General features: G+C 37.7%; 2 protein-coding genes across 5 annotated transcripts in view; both read left to right on the top strand.

The window, feature by feature from the left end:
- actn1 (actinin, alpha 1) overlaps nucleotides 1-9,789 on the top strand; it is a 42,655-nt gene extending 32,866 nt beyond the window's left edge. For 2 of the 4 annotated variants that reach the window (XM_016295604.1, XM_016295603.1), the window contains exons 10-22: nucleotides 230-322; nucleotides 964-1,194; nucleotides 1,299-1,446; nucleotides 1,529-1,679; nucleotides 1,844-1,952; nucleotides 2,115-2,255; nucleotides 2,509-2,691; nucleotides 2,858-2,992; nucleotides 5,205-5,384; nucleotides 5,470-5,616; nucleotides 7,073-7,153; nucleotides 8,963-9,121; nucleotides 9,207-9,789. In XM_016295604.1, coding sequence (XP_016151090.1) covers nucleotides 230-322; nucleotides 964-1,194; nucleotides 1,299-1,446; nucleotides 1,529-1,679; nucleotides 1,844-1,952; nucleotides 2,115-2,255; nucleotides 2,509-2,691; nucleotides 2,858-2,992; nucleotides 5,205-5,384; nucleotides 5,470-5,616; nucleotides 7,073-7,153; nucleotides 8,963-9,121; nucleotides 9,207-9,365 — 1,917 coding nt within the window. In that variant the 3' untranslated portion in view covers nucleotides 9,366-9,789. Of the gene's footprint in view, nucleotides 1-229; nucleotides 323-963; nucleotides 1,195-1,298; nucleotides 1,447-1,528; nucleotides 1,680-1,843; nucleotides 1,953-2,114; nucleotides 2,256-2,508; nucleotides 2,692-2,857; nucleotides 2,993-5,204; nucleotides 5,385-5,469; nucleotides 5,617-7,072; nucleotides 7,154-7,378; nucleotides 7,445-8,962; nucleotides 9,122-9,206 lie in introns of all 4 variants that reach the window. The other 2 variants (XM_016295606.1, XM_016295605.1) reach the window with 2 other exon arrangements.
- A 1,139-nt stretch (nucleotides 9,790-10,928) lies between these two features.
- Nucleotides 10,929-13,135, top strand: part of LOC107602960 (cytochrome c oxidase assembly protein COX16 homolog, mitochondrial-like) — a 4,053-nt gene continuing 1,846 nt past the window's right edge. Inside the window, exons 1-3 of the mRNA XM_016295608.1 lie at nucleotides 10,929-11,150; nucleotides 11,499-11,576; nucleotides 11,747-11,815. Of these exons, the coding sequence (XP_016151094.1) occupies nucleotides 11,088-11,150; nucleotides 11,499-11,576; nucleotides 11,747-11,815 (210 nt within the window). The 5' untranslated portion in view covers nucleotides 10,929-11,087. The remainder of the gene's footprint in view (nucleotides 11,151-11,498; nucleotides 11,577-11,746; nucleotides 11,816-13,135) is intronic.

The raw sequence follows: 13,135 nt of genomic DNA, 5'->3' as shown, positions 1-13,135 counted from the left end.
CCCCCCCCCCCCCCCCCCCTCCAAAAGTACACATATTTATAATTAAACACGCACAGAAGGGTTATATGATATTATTGACATAGCAGTTGATTGCATTTGGTTAACGGTAATAAAGTGACTTGAGCACCTCAACACACTTAAACAGACAGAACCTTAATGGAGTTGCCATGGCGCTGATGTGGTTTCCACAGAAACAGAAGCAGATTCACTCTGTCCTTTACCCCCTCAGGCCGAGACAGCAGCCAATCGGATCTGCAAAGTTCTGGCTGTCAATCAGGAGAACGAGCAACTGATGGAAGACTATGAGAAACTGGCCAGTGATGTGAGCTTCTCTCCTGTTCACTCCCATCCTCCTCTCCTCTCTTCTCCTGTTGTCTCAGCCTGTGCTCATTTAGGGCCAGTGAGAAGTTTCAGTAATTGAAACTCAGCTAATGTCTAGCACATTTACTATGCAGTGTTGTTAAGGTCACAGAAAACAGGGCATTTAAAATTCAGCTTTCCAGACCATGCAAATCTATGGAAATTAAGAAAAACTTAAAGGATCATGGACATTTTTGTACTGAAAATTTATTGTTTTAGTAATGCTCTGCTTTAAAATATTCAATCAGCAAATCAATATTTGTGAGAGGAATCTCTCAATTAAATAATTCTACAATCATTATATATATATATATATATATATATATATATATATATATATATATATATAAAATCAGATAAATTAAAAAAATTATAAAATCCAGAATGACTGGAAAAGTCATGGAAATGTATTATTTAAATTATGTGAACCCTGCGTCAAATTCATAATACAAAACAATATATACCATAATTAAAACTTTCTCTTTTTCTCTCTCTACCTCCTTGATCTCATTCTGTTTGCTCCCAACTTTTTCCAATGTTTTATCCTCTTTTTTCCCGTTTTTGTTGTTTCCCCCCATTTTTTCTGTTGCTTGCTCTCTTTAGCTCCTGGAGTGGATTCGCAGAACAATCCCATGGTTGGAGAACCGCGTTCCAGAGAACACCATGCAGGCCATGCAGCAGAAGTTGGAGGATTTCCGGGACTACCGACGACTCCACAAACCACCCAAAGTTCAGGAGAAATGTCAGCTGGAGATCAACTTCAACACACTGCAGACCAAACTCCGCCTCAGCAACCGGCCTGCGTTCATGCCCTCAGAGGGGAAGATGGTCTCGGTGAGAACCTAACACACTTACAACCTAAGTATCTCCCCAGGATTTAGAGCATTTAACTCTCTTAATTGGATCTGTGATGTTCAATTAATCATCTGCTTGTGTAGGATATCTCCAATGCTTGGGGAAGTCTTGAGGGAGCAGAGAAAGGTTATGAAGAGTGGCTACTAAATGAGATTCGCAGACTGGAGAGACTTGACCACCTTGCAGAGAAATTCCGCCAAAAAGCCGCCATACATGAGGCCTGGACTGACGGTAACACTTCTTTTTATTGGTTTATAAGAATTGAGTTCCTCATTCTCTCTAGGGTATGGCTGATTTTTGCTGCTCCCTGTAGGTAAGGAGGAGATGCTGCAGCAGAAAGACTACGAGACAGCATCCCTCTCGGACATCAAAGCTTTGCTGAAGAAGCATGAGGCATTTGAGAGTGACCTTGCAGCTCATCAGGACAGAGTGGAACAGATCGCTGCCATCGCACAGGAGCTGAAGTCAGTAAATGCACCAAAAGATCTGATCCAGACATTGCTTCATGCTTTATAATTTAAATGTTTTGTTCTAAAGCAGAACACACAGAACATTTAATCTGTATCTTACATGATCTGTAATCTTTTGTTGGAGTAGTTTAATAGTTTCACTCTCATTCTCTCTCTAGCGAGTTGGAGTACTATGACTCTCCCAGTGTAAATGTTCGCTGTCAGCAGATCTGTGATCAGTGGGATTCACTGGGGGTTTTAACTCAGAAACGCAGCGAGGCCTTGCAGGTAAAACACTTCTATCATACACCCCCATGGAATTAATCCTTTCTACACTGACCTGCAAGAAAGGGCAGTATTTCTTCTTTGGTGACACACTGTGATACTGTGATTTTGTGCTGTAAGTGCAGTGCACTGATATGTGTGTTTTGGCTCTGTCTCTTTCTTCAGAGGACAGAGAAACTGTTGGAAACGATTGATCAGCTGTACCTGGAGTTTGCCAAAAGGGCAGCGCCCTTTAACAACTGGATGGAGGGAGCCATGGAAGACCTGCAGGACACTTTTATCGTCCACACCATTGAGGAGATACAGGTAGTGTACATTCATCTTTTATCCATCCATTCACATGTTAATTTATTCATGCAGTATATCAGTTGATCTGTCTTGCCATTTGTTCTCCATCCATGCATCTATCCATTTGGTTTATTTCAAATGTGACTGTGAAGTGTTCTGGTGCTTTTCACATAAACGTTGATATAAGAGTGAAAACTGAAAAGTTGCAGAGGGGAAATGTTTTTGAAAGTTATAGCACCTCTCTTTGTGTGTGTGTGTGTGTGTGTATCAGGGACTCAGCACAGCCCATGAGCAGTTTAAAGCCACACTGCCCGAGGCAGATAAGGAACGACAGGCCATCCTGGGCATCCATAATGAAATTGCTAAAATAGTGCAGACATACCACGTCAACATGGCTGGCACTAACCCCTACACCACCATCAACCCCCAGGAGATCAATGCCAAATGGGATAAGGTCAGAAAATACATTTGAGCAGCACAAACAGAAGGGAATCTGAGTTTTCAGACAGATATGTTACACGTTATACATAATTATGTAAGAAAATGGGTACAAATGAGAGTTGTTTAATTCACCGCCATACTGCTTTCTTCTAATCTCCCTTTTCTCTCTGTCCTCTCAGGTGAGGCAGTTAGTACCCCAGAGAGATCAGGCCCTGATAGAAGAACACGCTCGTCAGCAAAATAATGAGAGACTGCGCAGACAGTTTGCTAATCAGGCAAATGTCATTGGGCCCTGGATCCAGACCAAGATGGAGGTGAGACATGAGATCTACTAACAGAAAATGAATCACATTCTCTTAGGGTAAGCTTCTTCAGAGAAAAAAAGACATAAAAAATGTCCTTGGTGATTAGCTTACATACATGATGACACAAGCAAATTTGGTTGATTTACATAAGTCGCTTTTCCACCGAAATTACCTGGATCAATTTGTCCCAGGAACTTTTCCCCCCCAGACCTGTTGCTGTCTGCGTTTCCATAGCGATCTAAAGTACCATGAAGAATAGGCAAATAGTCTGGTGATGTAGGTCTGCGCACGTTTCTCAAAACCAAGTACACAAATTTCGGAATTACTGCAAACAGCAGCGTACTTGATAACGTCAGTCAGCTCGCCTTGGCAATTTTCCTCACTGTATTTACAATAAGACGAAATATGATATCAAACACCACTGCCTCTTTTCGTTTTCATTTAAACATATTAATAGCCGCAGAAATGTAGTTCAGGGAACGTACATACATTACAATGAAACAAAATATTATATCAAACAGTATTGCCCCTTTTCATTTTCATTTTAACATATTAATAGATTAACTCTTTCCCCGCCATTGAGTTATCTCGTCTTTTACAAGAAAACGCTTCCCCGCTAAAGACAAATGTTTACGGCTTTTCATGTTTTCACTGTTATACACTTGGGGGCGCTATTACGCATCTTCTGAACGAGTACAAAACCTCCCGAACAAAAACACAGGTGAACAGGATGGAGAAACGAGCAATCTCTTATGCAAACAGATGCATATGAAAAATAATGCGATCATCAGCAATAGACAGCATATAAATGAAAACTGCATAATGTTACGGAGTAAAATGTTGATCCAGGAAGGGGTATATGTCTGTGCAAGCTTTGGAGGTGTTGATGGAAGCGATTTACTGGATTTATGCTTTGATAATCATACTGAATATTATCCAGATGTAGTTTTTGATAAAATAATTTTCTCACCCTTTTGCTCAAAATTATGCATTTTTATGAAACCGACCTATATTCAAATGTTGATTAAAAAAGAATGCTTTAATCTAGAATAAAACAGATTTTTTTTTGTTTAAAAGTAGAGGCTCTGATCTTTATTTTGGTGTATTGCATATTCAAATATTCATACAGCAAAATATACTGGAGGCCAAAATTGCTGGCGGTGGCTGGCAACTTTTTAAAAAAATGCTGGCGGGGAAAGAGTTAATAGAATAATAGAATAAAGACCAAAAGATTACCTGTTATATTTACCCAAAACCAATTATATCCTATGTTTAACCACAGAGACATCAGAGCCAGCGGCAAATGTCAGAAGGACTAGCCGACTAGTTGAGGCTGCTTTTGTTGGGATACATGAGCACTGATTACTGGGCTCACGTCTCCGAAATCGGCGAAGCACATTTTCAAATAGGCACTGTCTTTATAAATAAACAGCAGATTTGATTTTTAAATAACTACATTCTCACCTGAAATACCTTTAAAACTACATTTCATGACACAATAACAGTAATATAAAAATAAAAAAAATGATGCGAATAAACGGTGTTTGAAATACAATGTTGCGTGAACTCAACCAATCAGCATGCTCAGCGCCCAAGTCCCGCCCCCGAAAGTTCCAGACCTTTGAAAAAATACTACCATGCGAGCAGGGACTTTCTGAGGGGCAAATTTTTACCTGGAACTTTATTTAGATCCTGGTTCCTGCGATGGAAACACACCGAGTACCGGCCCAAAGTCCCTAGTTACTGGGGAAAGTTCCTGCGGTGGAAACGGGGCTATACACTACCATTTTTTTTGGAAGGAAATTAATACTTTTATTTAGCATAAATGCATTAAATTGAAGAAAAGTGACAGTAAAGACATTTATAATGTTACAAATTAATTCAATTAATCCAATAAATATGGTTCTTTTAAACTTTCTGTTCTGAATCCTGAAATATTAATGTTTAATATATGTTTTTGGTAACTAGGATATATTATAGATCAACTGACCATTTGGAGTAAAGTAGATACAGGACTTTCTAGTATAAAATGCTACCATATTCACCATATCTTAACAATTATCTTAGAGGAAAAAAATGGTTCAGATACTGCCAAATTAGCTCTGAAAACCATTTGGGTGGCTGGAGAAAATTTGTGCAGGAAAAACCTTGGGGCAAAGATTCAGGAAGGACTGTGGGTGGCCTCTTATTTTAGTATTTTTTTTTTATTTTCTGTGCTTAGGAAATTGGCAGAATCTCTATTGAGATGCATGGGACCCTGGAGGATCAGCTGACCCACCTTCGGCAGTATGAGAAGAGCATTGTAAACTACAAACCAAAGATCGACCAGCTAGAGGGAGACCATCAGCTAATACAGGAAGCACTTATATTTGACAACAAACACACTAACTACACCATGGAGGTATACACACATAAAATCACAAATGCTTACTTGCAAACCCTCTGGTTAAGTGGGTATGTTCCTGAAGTCTCTTTTCTTCCTCTAGCACATCCGTGTAGGTTGGGAGCAGCTCCTCACCACCATTGCTCGCACCATCAACGAGATCGAGAACCAGGTTCTGACCCGTGACGCCAAAGGCATCAGCCAGGAACAAATGAATGAGTTCAGAGCCTCGTTCAACCACTTCGATCGAGTCAGTATCATACCGCACAGTCCAACACCACAGTTTAACATCATTAAGAGCAGTAGGACGTCTGAGACCATAACTCGGTCACTTCGTCTGGGTGGGAACCAACCGAGAATTGCAGAACTTTTTGTTAGTTAAAAACATTTCATTTTTTAATTTTATGATTGGCTGCTGCAACATTTTGTCTGGCACCTTGCAGACTTGGGCAAAATGTAAAGTTTAAAGGCCCATTTATACAAAGGACGATAAAGATAAATAATAAAGTAGTTTTAAAAATTATTCTACATGTAAAAGAATAACAGATTCCACACCACAACTTAACAATAATGGCACAGAGGAATGATATCATTTGAATCACTTTCATAATGATTTTTTTCCAGCTGATGAATGATAAAAGGATTGAATTGGTGTTCCAGTCAGTAATCATCCATCTTTAAAGAGCTTGACATTTAAAGCTGCAGAGAACACATTTCTAGCATTTGCTTATAATAAACACACCATTATCGTGCATTGGTGTAGGTGCTAATATACTTCTTGTTATAGGTATCGTCCTTGGTGTGTACAGAAAAGAATGGTTCCCTTTTAGCTGATGTTATATGAACTGAATTGGGAACAAGTTATAGAAAGTTGGATTGGAATGACAAAAAGTAGAACTTAATAAATTACACTTCAGAGAAATTCAGCAGGTAATGACATTCTGGGAAATGAAATGTTTTTCCATCCTGTTCAGAGTCTGGAAAGCCTAAAAACTTTGAAACTTCAAGCCTTTTTTAAACTTTCAGCTTATTTTGCCAGACATATTTTTTTCAGTTCATTTGAATTCTACCTCCTTAAAAATCTAATTTCAGTTCTACTTCCTTTTTGCGACCTTAAATAATATTCACTATAATTTGATTGAATTTTACATTTTGAATTTTAAATTTTTTAATTCTAAATGGAGCACAACCCTGGTACCTTGCGGTTCCTGTCCTGTTTAAGTACTCGACTTATAAGCATTCAAAATGGCCAAAATGCACAAATATCCAAGTATTTACTTTCATAACAATGCGTTTGTATAATCGACCTGATGTGCATAGAGTGGAATTATGGTATATGTAACCCACACAAGTCCCAGATTACAGGCTGCCACGCTGAAACCTAACACTGCACTAAAACCCACACAGTACCGCCCAAGACACCTTAACATCGTTAAAACAACACAACATATTTAACCGAGCGCAACGGACACAGTTTTTAGCAGATATGTCCTCACAGTCACTCTCTGTCCTCACTCACGGCACAGTACTGCACAGTTTGTCCTAACGTTTGTGCACTTTTCTCTTCTTTTGTCTCGTTTTTCACCTCTGCATGGACCCTCTTCCACCTCTCCACATGTCTGCATGACATTCCCTCACCCCTCCCATGTGTGTACTGCATGTCCACGCTGCTGACCTCTGACCCTGCCCATGGCTCTGACACCCAGGACCACTCGGGCACACTGGGCGCTGAGGAGTTCAAAGCCTGCCTTATCAGTCTGGGCTTCGATATCGGGAACGACGCACAGGTACACACACCAACACCAGTTAGGGAGTTCAACCATTAACCACACTCTTTTTGTTTTTTTTTCCTCTCTACTCTCTTTTCTATTCTTCTTTCGCTCTGTCTCGTTTTCTCTCAAACCTTCCTCTAAAATGACTTCCTTCAACCAATATTCCTCCCGTCCTCTTTCGCTCTTCATCTTTCTCTCTACTACTACCTGGTTCTGTTTGTCCCTGGTGGGTTCCTGTAGAAGAGAACAGGCATGATGGATGCAGAAGACTTCAGAGCCTGCCTCATCTCCATGGGTTATAATATGGTAAAGCAGAGTGTTCAAATCTCCATGGGTTGTGATCAGGTTAAACTGAAAGTTGTAGTCCCCATGGATAATGTACTGGTAACTGTTAATCTGAATCGGAAACTGATATTAATAATCCCAATGGATTAACCTGGAAAATCAGAGGTTTGTGATCAACATGGGGTATAATATGGTAAAGCAGGTAATCTCCATGTTTTATCTGGTAAATTATCATCTGGTTTCGGACAGATTTTGTTAGGTTAGTTATATGTATGTGGGTTATTATTTTAGTAAGTATTTCTGGAAAAAGTAGCATGAACTATTAAAAAAGTCCATGGATTATAGTCAGGTTATAGTCCCTATATCACTCATTATAAACAGAAGATATAGTAGAAATGTATATCTATTACATGGGATAACTATGGATTTATGTCTACTACACGGTATAACTTAGAAAAACAGATTTATAATCAACAAGGTGTGGCCATTTTCAACTTGAATGTGCAAGGCTTCTGGTTTCAGCCGCTTCCACTTATTTTAGCTGTACAAAAACAGTCCATAATGCTTCTTGATGCAGCAAACTGGTGTAGGTTAGCATATTATTTTGATTATTTGTCTATTCATAAATGTACTGGTTTGTTGCACAAATAGTTTTTCCGTTTTCCGCACTTTGTTATTTTTCTAGTTATTCATCTACAGCGGTGAATAAATCGGAAGCCTCACATATTTACAGGAAATAGCTTACTTCCACATTGAAAAATAAGGTGGATAATATTGTAAAGCAGAAAGTTATAATCTCAATGTATTATCTGGTAAGCCAGAGTTATGTGGTTTAGGACAGATTTCCTGAACTCTTGATTAGTCTGTTTAGATCTGTGTGGTTCCGTGTTATTTTAGTATTATTTATATACTATTATAATATTTATTAACGTTTTGAATTATGTATATCCTATATTTTTATTTCAGCTATATGTTTTTATAATTTATGGTTTGCTTCCCATTTTTTCCTATATAGCTTTTTTTTCAGTTTTATGTATTTATTTTAATAATGCAACATTTCTAATTTTAAGTTTAAGTTTCCATGTGATATTTATACTTTATTTTACTTCAGCTTTATTTCAGTTACTGAAAGTGTTTTTTAAAATAGTTTTAGCATTAGTTTTAGTTAACAGTAACAACACTTATGTGGTTATTACTTGAGAAAGTTTCTTAAGTATTCATAAAGTAGCATCAGCTGATAAAAAAATAATTGAGTTAAACTGTTATAATCCCCATGGAACATCACTCATTATAAGCAGAAAGTTAACATGGTATATATAGTCTGGAAAAGCTGAGATTTACATTTATCAAGATAAAATAGATCATTTTGATTTTCATGGATTAAAAGCAGGTGTATTAGACCATTATCTCTAAATAAAACAGAGCTATTGAAAAAAAAGTGCCTGGTAAAAAAACCCAGCATCAACTATGCTAACCCAGTGAGGAACGATCTTTTATATTGTTTTCATAGTGATTTTTAAGAACTGTTTCTCTGTGTAGGGAGAGGCGGAGTTTGCCCGCATCATGAGCATTGTGGATCCTAACAGACTGGGAGTGATCACATTCCAGGCCTTCATTGACTTTATGTCTCGCGAGACGGCCGACACAGACACCGCTGATCAGGTCATGGCATCCTTTAAAGTCCTTGCTGGAGACAAGGTACATATACAACATCCAAAAAATTATTTTCCAGTGTTAAAGTGTCTAAATTAATAACCAAATGAATAACTCTGTCCTCATGCAGAACTATATCCTGGCGGATGAGCTGCGGCGTGAGCTCCCCCCTGACCAGGCCGAGTACTGCATCGCCCGCATGACGCCTTACACCGGCCCTGACGCCATCCCGGGAGCTCTTGACTACATGTCCTTCTCCACCGCCCTCTATGGGGAGAGTGACCTCTGAACCGTGACCCCGCCAACCTGCCTTCTGATACAAACACACAAATATGCGTATTCATACACACACATAGCTCGCGCACTGTGAGAGTAAAAGTGTCTCTTCAGTGCTGATCTAGCACCAACAAGCAGAGCAAGCAGAACTGGTCCCAGATCAGCCCATCAGAGCAGCTTCCATCGGCACCACCCAATGACGTTCGCTCATTTTTGTATCCTCCTATCAGCCCAGGCCCTTCCTGTGTGTCATATGCAACTTCCTGTTCTTTCTCCAGCTGTGCTCATGAAGCCTGTCTTGGGGTTAGTGTCACAAAGATGCAGCCTTCACATGCTTGTCAGAAGATCCTACTTGGTAATTATGTGTTTGTCACATTGAAGGAGTGAATAGGAAACGGGACAGGCAATCCTGATACTCTTTTCTCTGTGTAAATGTACAATATGCAACAAACGGTAACAAATATACTGTACATAAAGCATGGGGTAGGCAGCATCATTGTGACCACTGATCCATGTGATACTGCATGACCATGTGTTACGATTGATCCGCTTTTTTACATACAGTAAATGCTTGTTGATGATGTTTTTTGAACGTTTTCTTGTGATGAGTCAGACTTCATGAATAGACCTTCCCCTTTCTGCTTCCAAGCGCAACATTGAAAAACTCCCTTCCAGGAGGAATGTTTTCTGTATTTTTACTTCTTATTTTGTTTTGTTTTTTTCCTCTTCATAAAGGAATAAAGTTAACATATTTTATTATACAGAACAAAAAAGGTATTTTTCGTCACCTTATTAAAAAACTTTTAAATATTATGAAAATTTAAATAAAGAAACAATCACAGTTGTGTGTTTGTGTTTTTAATTGCTTGTATGAAGGAGAAATGTGTCAACTTAAGACAATTATCTATTTTAATGTAAAAGGAAAGGCATTAATTTCATAACTAATTTTAACTTTTATTCATTTTATTTACTCGACTTATCACTATTTAAATAAAATGTGCTGTATATTTCCTAATAAAACAGGAAAGTGTGGAAGAACATATATAAGAAATCCTATATTTTCACACAATGTACACATTTTATTTTATTTTATTAGCTTTTGATTAGAGATATTGATGTGCCATTTTGACTTTGTGTGTTCTTTGACTTGTGATGTACTAACAAACACCATGAAAATAATTTACTTTTGTAAGTACCTATAGGACTTCGATTCTGACAAATGCTGTCTCAAAGTGCATTATGTCGAAATTTAGAGAGTACACAAGCATATAGATAGATGGTCTCAAAGCTAACAGATGTGGTCTAAAAGCCACAAAACTAGTTTTGATTTCTTGAGTTATATGTTTTCTGGTAAAAAAAAAAAAGGTACTAAATTTATTTATAAAATTTCTTTCCATGACAAAGAACTAATATAAAGTTCTAATATACGTTCAAATATAACGTTAAGAGATCTATTGTGTTCCGTTATAGTTGAACTAAATTAACACTGTAAATGAGCAGTTGTAATTTACACAGTTATTTAATTTCTAATCCCTCTTTTTTTTTTTTAAAGTGGAACCAATACCTTCGTTCTTAGTTTTACACGGACGCAATATGAGGCTGTACGAAGTCGCTGCGGGGAGTGTGGAGTTTGTTTGGTTTATATGGCGGCGCCCAGTCGAGTCATGTTGAATTATGTCCGACTGACTTTATTCTTGCTAATATGAAATTGTAGAATGGCATGCATTAACTAAACATGTGGAATCAAGTTCGTAAACTCCAAAAGAACAGGACAGTGACATATGGGATCCCGATGCTGGTGAGCGCTGTAATGTTTGTATGCAGTATGAGCTGTCATTGATTAAAGTCCAGTGTTTATAGTTAAGTTGTGGAACACAAGACTTAGTAATAACTAGACCGAAATCATAGTTTAAATAATAATAGTAATGTTTATCGTAATTTACTGTAATATTAAATCTAACTTGTTTAAATTACCGATTATTTTTACATGTTGTTTAAACTGTTATTTTGAAAATTGAGTGATGCAATCTTTGTCCAACATTAGTTACTAATATTTAACTTATATTATACTTTCTGCCTTTGTCAAATCAATTATTTTGCCTGTATTGTGCTTATATTTCTGCTCATATTTAATGTTTGTCTGAAGCTGCTGGTTGTGGGAGGGTCGTTTGGATTGAGAGAATTCACTCAGATTAGATATGATGCGCAGAAGATAAAAAAGAAGGTATGTAAAACTTCATAGACTAAAACATAACGTCATATAATCTTTTCATGTACAGACCAAGTGACACTGACAGAACTTCAGCCAGAACTGATTTATGCTGTTTAATAAAACATTATTATAGTTTCCTTCTTGTTATCATTTTAATTTTTCCGTTTGCATGTTTGTTTTAGCTTGACCCTACACTGGAAGCCCAGGTGAACACTAAAAAACAGTTGGCCATCCTTCAGGATGAGTATGAGGTAATGAGAGAATGAGATGAATAGATGGAGAACCTGTGTGTGCGTGTGCACTAATGTTTTATAGTGCTATAATGTTTTATAGAGCCATCTGCTGTTTTGCTGCGGACTGGAAGTTATGTTTACTCGCTAGTGAGGATGTGGTAGTCTAATGGTTAAGCATCTGGCTTCTTAAATGCAATCGGTGCAGGTTTGGACCTGACACAGAGTGACTCAGGAACTGTAATCGCAATTTTGTCATGCAGTTTGTCAAGCAGGACACATAACACTTGGTTTCTCCAGGGAGACTGACTGACTGACCCGGCAATTAGCGTGCTGTAAGTTACTTTAGATGGAAAGTGTCTAGTTAGCCGTTTAGTCTCAACTTGGTTCATTTAGCATCTCCTTTTCAGGCTGTGGCTGGTTCAGGCTGTCATACTGCGATGGTGATTCTCCTTGACTTTAAAAACTTTATTTTTAGCTTTGCAGCCATTATAAGAAGTTACAGTGCTATTAAATCTGACCTTCTGCTGACAGACAGTCGTAGAAGAGCGCCCTCAAGTGGAACCAGGAAAATTTAGTCTCACAGCTGTTCATTAGATGATAAATATTAACTTGTCATGTGTCATCCTAATTATTTTATTTTAGATCTTACACTGACCCTCCATGAATCATAAAACAAACAAACACCCCACTGTAGCTGACTCATCTTTGGTTACTAGTGTACTTAGTTTAGTGTTCTCTTTGGGGTCATGAAGATTTAATTCAGCAAGGTTGATCAAAAGTGACAGCAAATACATTTGTAATGAAACAAAAACTTTCTGCTGTTCTTTTGAACTTGAATTCATCCTGAAAAAAAGCTAGCATGGTTTCCACACATATTAAGCAGCTCAACTGTTTTCAACATTCATAATAATAAGAAATGTTTCTTGAGCAGCAAAGCAGCATATTAGAATGATTTCTGAAGGATCATGTGACACTGAAGACTGGAGTAATGATGCTGAAAATTCAGCTTTGTCATCACAGGAATAAAGTCAGTTTTTAAACATATTCAGATGGAAAAGTGTTATTTTAAATTCTAATAATATTTCGCAACATGACGAATATTTTTACTGTATTTATGATCAAATAAATGCAGCTTTGGTGAGCATAAGAGGCTTTTTTCAACAACATTTTTGAACTTTAGTTTATTTATCATAGCGTCCAGGCCATTTGAGTGAAACCTGAAATTTGAATTGAAACCTGACAATTGCTATTAAAGGGAATATGATGTTGCTAAAAAGAACATTATTTGGTGTAGTGAAATGTTTATGCAGTTTAAGGTAAAAAAAAAAAACACATTAT

Source organism: Sinocyclocheilus grahami, unplaced genomic scaffold (assembly GCF_001515645.1).
Source record: "Sinocyclocheilus grahami isolate Dianchi unplaced genomic scaffold, SAMN03320097.WGS_v1.1 scaffold338.1, whole genome shotgun sequence".
Taxonomy (NCBI): domain Eukaryota; kingdom Metazoa; phylum Chordata; class Actinopteri; order Cypriniformes; family Cyprinidae; genus Sinocyclocheilus; species Sinocyclocheilus grahami.
The sequence above is the reverse complement of the archived record's forward strand: the minus strand, read 5'-3'. Positions and strand labels throughout refer to the sequence as shown.